The sequence below is a fragment of the Macrosteles quadrilineatus genome, unplaced genomic scaffold, assembly GCF_028750875.1.
Source record: "Macrosteles quadrilineatus isolate MER2022 unplaced genomic scaffold, UCM_ALF_1.0 Scaffold_3__2_contigs__length_128488019, whole genome shotgun sequence".
Lineage (NCBI taxonomy): Eukaryota > Metazoa > Arthropoda > Insecta > Hemiptera > Cicadellidae > Macrosteles > Macrosteles quadrilineatus.
The window spans coordinates 24,789,942-24,798,937 of NW_026542596.1; the positions used below are offsets into that span (position 1 = coordinate 24,789,942).

An 8,996-nucleotide genomic window follows, 5' to 3' on the forward strand; every position below is an offset into this window, starting at 1 on the left:
GACTTTATAATTTCCTCCAGAAGCTTGGTGGTGTGTCTTTACCTATTCACAATGATCTTATAGAATAATTGGAAGTGTGTCGGTAAATCAGGAAAACATATGGTGACTTTAACGATATATTGTTAACTTTTGTTTTCGTTCTTTATTCTGTTATTTCAAGTTGCAGTTTTGCTCGATTTCATGAACAAATATGAATCAAAATTTCATAACGTAAGAAAAAATAAATAACATAGGTAACATAAATTTTTTGTGTTAGACCTATATTTCTTCAACTGACAGTTTATAAGATCTTTAACAAAATGTATTTGAAAGGAGATTTGTATCCAGAATAATAAAAACAATCAATTCTATAATCCCAAATACAGTACCGTAAAGTTTAAAGTCTATGGTTTGTGCATATAGGCCTACTACATTTTGACAGCTATTTTGGAAATTATTATATTTGTTATCTTAAAATATGAAAATATAACAATGTGATTTTTACTTGATTTTCAAATAATGTTTTTAGCCTTTTGGTAAGTACAGGTGGAAAATGCATTATTTCCACAAATTTACCACAATTCTTTTTAATACACCTAGGTAGCAAATGAATTTGTGATTAAAAGCAAAATTTGCATTGATTATAATTCTTGTGATTGTTCACAGGAGGTGATGGGATACGGCTCTGAAATGAACGGGTGCGGTCAAGTAGTCAAATATGGGATGTTTATCTCTAATTTGGTTATATTTGTAAGTATATCTTGAAACAATCTACAGTATGTATTCAGAGTACTAATTGATAAACAAAGTTTGGAAGCTGTTATGGGTTTTAACACTCTTTGGTAAGTTAATTTGTGTTACCTATGGCCAGCATTACACAGTCAGACTCAGCCTTGAATGTTGACTTGGACCATTTCAGTTTGCCAGTAGACATGGAGACTGTTTGTGTATCCTCAATCCTCACATGCAACTTTAGCTGTAATAAACTGTGTACTATGTTTGATTACATTGAACTTTCTTTGCCATTTTGAGTATGGCCTTAATATACGTGGCTAGACAGGTGTTGATATGTTGTGGCATAACTAGTTAGGTATAGATTAATTACCAGTGCAGTTTTTACCTTTTAAACAACTTAAATTATATACAAATATTTTATCCTGAAAGCTCCATATTGATCAATCTTCATAAAAAAAGGACGAGTAATATTCAACATTTCTTTCTTTTGATACCATTACAAATTATTACAAAGATAAAACAGCTACACTAATTTTATAATATCTTAGAAGTTTGAATATATCTTGTGTAGGCTTGACATAAGAAAAATACTTTATTTCTTTAATTCGTTAACAATGTTATTTTACTAATTAGGGTCAGTTATGGATATTTACCATTTCATAATCAATTATTGAACACTATATTTCAAGGTCATGATAAGCGCCCAGGTTTGCTTGTGACACATTGTGGCTCCACATTCCCTGCGGTAAATTTTTCTCTTTCTTGTGTCCCCAACAAACCTACAACCTCTTGCGCCCCTGGACCCATTTATAAAATCGGCCCTGATGATAACTTGACTGACATAACAAGTTAAAACTAATATATATATGTTCTTTGTAAAATAATTTGCTATAAAAATTAGGCTACATTAATAAGTTTTTTCATTAAAACAATTTAGGTTTGTGTTTGTAATTTAAAACACTAATTAAATAGCTTACCGAATAATTAACTAAAATTGTTTAATACAATATTTGCTTACAAATCATTCTGGTTTGCAATTTGTAACACAAATTTAAACTGACCAGTATCATTGAAATAATTGAAATTTTATTGTTATACTAGTCAAATTTCTTAATATTTGAAACTACAGTATTCTGTTGTAAATTAACTACTCATTTGTATAAAAAAATCATTAGATTAGTAACAGAACAGTCAACAACAGGAGAAGGTGGATCATTCGTCTTTTGTTTGCTCACATGAACATCTATGTCAAACTCTTTTTGATTTTCCAAATTAAAGTAATTGACGTTTTCGTGACCGCAAGAGACGATGTAGATGTCTACACAGGCGCGGGAGATGTTCATGATTTTGCCCCTATCATGCATCACATTTACGTGACTGTGGGAGATGATGATGATGATGATGTCTACATGGCCGCGGGAGATGTTCATGATTTTCCTGCTATCGCGCAAGATGAAGATCATGTTTTCGTGACCGCGGGAGACGATGATGATGTCTACACGACCGCGCAAGATGTTCACAATTTCTTCGCGGCCACATGCACATGAGTCGTTCATGATTCCGCCGCGATCGGAGGAGACGAAGATCACGTCCAAGCAAAATGCTACTGTAACTATTTCTCCGCGGCCATAGAAGGCGTTAATGATTTCAACGTGATCGAAGGAGATGAAGATGATGTATCTGCGATCGCGCAAGATGTTCACCATTTCTCCGCGGCCACATGAGTCGTTCATGATTCCGTTACGATCAGAGGAGACTAAGACGACCCAGCGCTTATTAATAGACTTATTTATTAGCTAGTCTCTTAGGCCTTTTTGTTGATCAGATTGTTGGAAACAAAAGGTCAATTCATCGAGTTGAAGCAGTACCTCGTGTATTTCTAAACTCTTAAGACCCAACCGTGGAAGAATCAGAATATAGAGAGGGCCTCCCTGCTAAGAGCCGCCGGGGGCCTCATAAATCCTAAATACGGCCCTGTTCATCTGTAGTGTAGTAGTTCTAGACTTGTGTCTAAGTTGTTGCACATGTCATGTCAAGCACATTTGAAAGTACTTTTTGTTGCATTTTGGTCAATAAAATATAGACATGAAGGTTTTGATAAGTTGCTCATGATGTTTGATATAATGCTCTATGAGGCATATGAGGTGTATTTACTCACTGTTGTGGTTGCATATTTTACAAAGTTGACTGCTGTTGGTCATTGGACTACCTTAAGTACACTTCCTAACAACAAGTAAACGTTAGAAAGATTTGGGATTTGATGGACTGTGTATTGTTAAGTTTTAAAACAAAAAACGCCAATACTAAAACACATTTTTGTTGATACAGTATGCTTTCCTGTAAATTCAATATTTATATATTTCAAGCTGTAATTGTATAAAATTGTAGAAAATCCATAGCTTACTTCTGTGTTTAGGTTATGGAATATTTTAAATTAGTCAACAACCAATGACCTTTTTGGGCAGATACTGGTAGTCATACTAAAATATCCCCAAACACTGAAATAATGTTTTTCTTCCAGTTTGGAGGAGTAACGGTATTTGTTATTGGAGTATGGACGCTGATAGACAAGTCTTTTATCAACGACCTGCTCGGCACAAATCTGTTCATGGGTGCAGTCTACATCCTGATAGCTACTGGTGGTCTGGTGGCTATTGTGTCGTTCTTCGGGTGTCTGGGAGCAGCTAAGGAGGTCAAATGTATGCTGCTCACGGTAAGAAAAAATATTCAAACATATTTTGTTGCTTGTATAAATTACCTAAACCAAGCCTTTAAGGCACCAACTTCATTCTGTAACTTAAGCTGTATGTTCATCCACAGAAAACTGAATTGATAAATCTCTTAGAAAAAAAAAACTTGGAGAATTGATTGCTGGTAAAGGACAAACTCTAGGTCTAGGAACATCAACCATGTTGTGATTGTGAGAGACAACGGTGTGTGTATTGAAGACTCCACCCACTATTTGCCAAACGACAATTTGATCAATTTACTGTAGACTCCTTGGGACAGCGATCACTCTGGATAACTGGTTTTCTGGTTAAGCTGACAACCGGTATACTGGATCATACGTTGTATCGTACTTTAACATTTGGTACAAACGTTCAATTTAGAGTGTTCACCACAATTTAGAGTGTTCACTGTATGAACCCGACTAGATACATGTGCATACTACGGGAGTCACTCGAAAACCAACCCAAATACTTAAGTACATTAAAGTACTTGCACTTACTTACTTTACTTTAAAGTTTTTTAAGTTTGGACGGACTGGTCTCATATCTTTCCAACGACAAAATTTGTTTTAGTTTTGCCTACCTCCTACCGATCCAGTCCGGTTAAACCGATGCGCTGATAAACATTGTTCAACGAAAGAAATGTCACTTCTACCGAGTGTAGTCCATTTAAAGCTGTCCGGATAAGAGGGAGTCTACTGTTCATTAATTCATCATTTAACATTGAAATAACTAATTTTGTTACAAAAATTCAATAGAACTAGTCTAGACAGAAATTAGAGATTATCTTGAGTCCTCAATTATTGAACTCATAAACTATTTCTGGAAACATAAGTATGAAAACACAATCTTTTCTTGAAATAAGTTTGTTAGATTATCACTATCTACAGTATTTAAAATCCTGTTACTAATCTCAAACTATTGATTGCTGTTAACAGTACTTTATCATCGTATTGATCATCTTTGTGGTGATGCTGGTCGGAGGGATCCTGGGATACGTATTCCGAGAGAAGGTGCGATACTCCATGGAACAAGAGATGTACAGCAGCATCAAGTTCTACAACGAGAAGAAGAGTCTAAGACGGGCTTGGGACGACACTCAGGAAAACGTTAGTCAGACGATATTGTAAAAAATAGTCATGTTAATAATATTGTACCTCCAGTAGAGTATCAAATCTCTGTCCTTACAGCCACGTTTACTAGGGCAGAAGGCAGACAGGTGTCTACCTCCTTATTGTACTTCAAGTTACCTGGGCAACTTGCCTGCCTACTGGCTTTGTGTAAACTGGGCTTACAGGATTTATTTCAAAACAATGTTTAAAACTAAAAAATAATTATTCCTTTCTTTTGTAGCTACATTGCTGTGGAGTGACCAGCTTCACTGACTGGAGAGGAATCATTCCTGATAGTTGCTGCAGGGAGCTGGCAGGAAAGGTAATCACTTTTAAGAGAGGGACACAAATAGGATAAACCATTTTGAAAATTAATATCTGTAGCAACTATTATATTAGGAATCTGACGTAAAATAATACTGAATTTTCTTTGGTTTAAATTAGAGTAACCTTTAGATTCCCCTACTATTTAAATTAAGGTAGTTAGGTAGATGAAGCTTAACTTTAAATACCCATTTATTGTAATTATAATTATCTCTAGTTAAAAAAGAAAAAAATTGTATTTACTAATTAGTTTTTAGACATTAGCTACGACTTTGGATATATTTAATAGGTTTTTTTATATATTCACTACTGTTCCTCAGGTTTTGTCACACAATTTCAAGCATAGTTTGGAATCTGTGTATTTATTTCGTCAGGAAAAGTTTTGACCGGCAAGCGTGTTATATGTTTGCCAGGTATAATTTATACTTAGCACAATTTTCACGATTGAAATTTTTTCCCCAGAAACTGCCTTGCAAGTCATTTCAGTCTGATGGCAACATCTACACAGACGGTTGTTTGAGAGCCGCAGAAATCTACGTCAAAGACCATGCCTCGTTTCTGGGTGCTGCAGCCATCATCGTGTCTTGTCTAATGGTAAATAAAAAAATTGTTGGTACAGTAAAACGCCCATTAACCATATAGCTCATTAAATTGAAACCCAGGTTTACCAAAGCCATAGTGAAAAATAAACTTATCAAATGAATTGTAAAACTATTATTATATTACCAATTGAGATGGGTACGCCACAAATATGAGTAAAAGTTGAGTGTAGAATGGAGTGAGATTTTCAGTAAGTAGTCCAGGAAAATTAAACAAAAAAATTCCCGAAAAATCGTTTTAAACTGGAAAGTGTTTTAATAACATTTTGAGGGTCCCAAACAAGAGTCCTGCGAGTTTGCGACGGATTATGACGTCTGCTTAAGTTTTGAGAGTAAAAAACTATAAAAATTTTGCACTTTTAAGTGCTACAAAGTGCTACAAGTTTAGTGGTACAATCCATGGACTCCAAACCCTGGTGATGTTTTCACTACAAATGTGTGTGTGAAATGCAGTTTCTTCATCAACACGAGCAAAATGATTGAATTAGTTAAAGATAAAAACTGCCAATTTCGGAGGATGATGCAACTTCTTAAGGGTCTGAGTTGTGTAGATTTTTTTAAAACAAGTAAACTTTTTTCACAAATAATCCTTTTTTTACTTGGCTGAAAATACACATTTTCTTTTCGGCATTAGTAGGGTCTAGGAACGTTCAAGAATGACAAAACAAGAATTAAGAAAATTATTTTAATGTAAGCGTGTAGGAGTGTAAACTTAAGCAGAAATCAGACGAGGAGCTAGCTGTCTGGGTGGTGGTGAGCAGAGACAGAGACAGCTGGGTTAATTTTGCCAAGCTTTACACAAAATTTGATCCAAAAAGGAAACAAAATTTCTAAATAATATAAGATATCATTACAGTGACACAATATTTTAAGTTTATTTTCCAATTTCATTATCATCCTTGGCGATTTATGGTTAGAGCCAATTACTAATACTACTCCTACTTGGCTTTCAGATTGTTTGTCAAATCCCCCCAGACGTTTTTTATGTACCCAAAAAGAGGACATGTCCGGGGAAATGAGGACGTCTGGGATCCCTAATTTAGGGGGGGGGAGAGGGCTGCAAGACGCGAAGCACATCGCATCCCAAGAAACAAGAGGTGATACTGATCTGGATCTTTTGGTTGAAACCACGAATACTGGTTGAAACAATTATCTTATTGAGACATGTGAACCAACTTCGGAGGTTAGGATTCAAAGATCATGGCCATGTATCTAAGTGGTTTTAATTTATGTCTTTGTAAATATTTATACGTATTTAATGTTTTTACAAATTATACCAAATCGACAATATCTCAAGTAAGAGATAGCAAACAAGAAGTTTAGCTAGCCTATGAGACAAAGGACGGACGATAACGTTTCAACGTAGAAACCTAGGTCTCCACTATAAAAATAAATTGGATCGTAAAGTGAGCCTTAGATTTAATTATGTTCAATAACGATCCAGAGGCTATATCTCCAAATGAAAACAAGTTTAATGATTCATTAAAATCCATATTTCACTGTAAAATTATGCTTAAGTCGGCAGGACCACCGGCCATCCTGGGTTTTCTGCACATAACGGCAATGTTAATGGTTGAAGCATATTACAACATTGTTTATTATGATAAAAAGTTGCAAAATATTTCATTTGCTTCAACGTGAACGCATGTTTTTGCTGATCAGCGCGGCGCTCGGACAACCATTGGTTAGCCTGGCATCTGACGCTCAACAACAATGCAAAACTATTGACTCCTGCCAACTCTTAATACTGTTCGATGAAATGGTGACCATACATAGTAGGTATTTTAAGCCAAGTATGAATGGAGATGAGTGTAGGATGAGTGGCGCGATCTTGTAGTCTTGTTAGTGACTAAGGCCGACATTCCTTAGACACAGCTGTTAATTAATAGCCCATACAGCTAATGGCAACTAAGGGACCTACAGTTTATAGTGGAATCCGAACCACATTTTTTCCTTGGTATGAATGAATTGGTCTAATTATCAGGATAGTACTGCGGATAGTCGTAGTACTCACTCGTGCGGACGTTAATCCACATCAGGGAGTATCACATCCACAGTGCATGCCTATAAATATCCACAATTCGTGACCTCCTAGCTGGATTACAGGACGACGCCACCCATCCCAGTCTGTTATTATACTACGATCAAGTTACGTAACGCAAGGGGGGGTGGAAGGGGAGTTTGCTCCAGCGTTATGGTGTGTTACATGAGGGGGGGGGGTTAAAATGACGAAAAAGTTTGTTACCTAATATGTGTATGGCCCCTTACTAACCATAAACTAACCTAACTATATAAATTCAGCAAAAAAACTTATTTATGTACTTTAATCATCAATATTAATTACTTTGTTTGAAAAAAAAATTGATTTTTATCTTTAGATAAAAGTTTTTACATGTAATAGGTTGCTCTTAACTGCATACAGCCTATTCACTTTTGCTTATTATTAACATTAAAATAAATGAAACTTATATTTTGTTTTGCGCAGTTGTCATCCAAAGAGAAGAAAAGTAGAAAAAAAAAGTTCAAACTTTATTTGCTCACTTCTTATCCTCAATCAGAATGACTACTCAAGTACACACATTTCATTTGCATTATTTAGCCATTATTGGAATTTTAGTATGTTAGGAAATAAACTAGAGACAAGGGTCAAAATGCAGTTGTAGCCTTACTTTAATGTTAAGTATCATTTTTTTGTTTCAGATCTTCGGCCTGATCTTCGCTTTCATACTATTCAAAATAATATGAACAGTTTGAAGAATGTTTCAATCATTAAGTTCTTACTGCTATATTAGCCTATATTAAAAAAAAAAATACTTGAACTATCAACCTTCTAAAAGGCAGTCAATTATGTATCACTTCAAAATTTTTATTTTAAGATTAGTTGCCATTTTAAATCTAACATTTCCTCACAACTGGTTTGACTAATAAACAATCAGTATTGAAGTTATTTTTAATAAGTAAAAATTGTATTCATCAGTTTTGTATGTAAATATTTCCAGCCACTTGCGTACCGGTACATAATTTTCTCAGAGTCTTATCTACTTTCCCACTTCATAAATTTGAATTTAATGTTTGTGATGTATTATATAACTGTAAATAAGATATTTATTGTAGTTAATAATAATTGTAGATTTTATTGTACAAAGGACCAGAATGTAGAGCAGCTTAAGTTTCCACTTACTTTTACAAATGTAGGCCTATATTCCACAAACAAATCATGTTAAATCAACTAAAATTTGTCACCATTAAAAATTATTCAGACATTTTTTTAATACCAAACTGTTAATGGAGACTATTCTGAATTTTAATTTTAATTTGCTGAACAAGTTTTACAAACCCAAACAATATTTTATTGGCCAAACTGAGTTTTTTTATATTAAGATACACTTTAAATTTAGTATGTAATATTTTATTTTTTAAATTAGCTCTAGAATGATTTTGTTACCATTGTAATGTCTATGAATAATGAAGCTGTTTTAAAATAAAATGTGTTTCTATGTTTTTAGCCTCTGGTTTCT

General features: G+C 34.4%; 2 protein-coding genes across 2 annotated transcripts in view; one reads left to right on the plus strand and one right to left on the minus strand.

Annotated features, from left to right (window-relative positions):
• The window catches only part of LOC128988371 (CD151 antigen), a 29,332-nt gene extending 20,373 nt beyond the window's left edge, over positions 1-8,959 (plus strand). Inside the window, exons 2-7 of the mRNA XM_054409612.1 lie at positions 646-729; positions 3,236-3,427; positions 4,382-4,552; positions 4,797-4,877; positions 5,342-5,473; positions 8,179-8,959. Of these exons, the coding sequence (XP_054265587.1) occupies positions 652-729; positions 3,236-3,427; positions 4,382-4,552; positions 4,797-4,877; positions 5,342-5,473; positions 8,179-8,223 (699 nt within the window). The 5' untranslated portion in view covers positions 646-651 and the 3' untranslated portion in view covers positions 8,224-8,959. The remainder of the gene's footprint in view (positions 1-645; positions 730-3,235; positions 3,428-4,381; positions 4,553-4,796; positions 4,878-5,341; positions 5,474-8,178) is intronic.
• Positions 1-8,996, minus strand: part of LOC128988369 (SUMO-activating enzyme subunit 1) — a 162,603-nt gene that overhangs the window by 60,647 nt on the left and 92,960 nt on the right. The gene's annotated exons all lie outside the window — the stretch shown is intronic.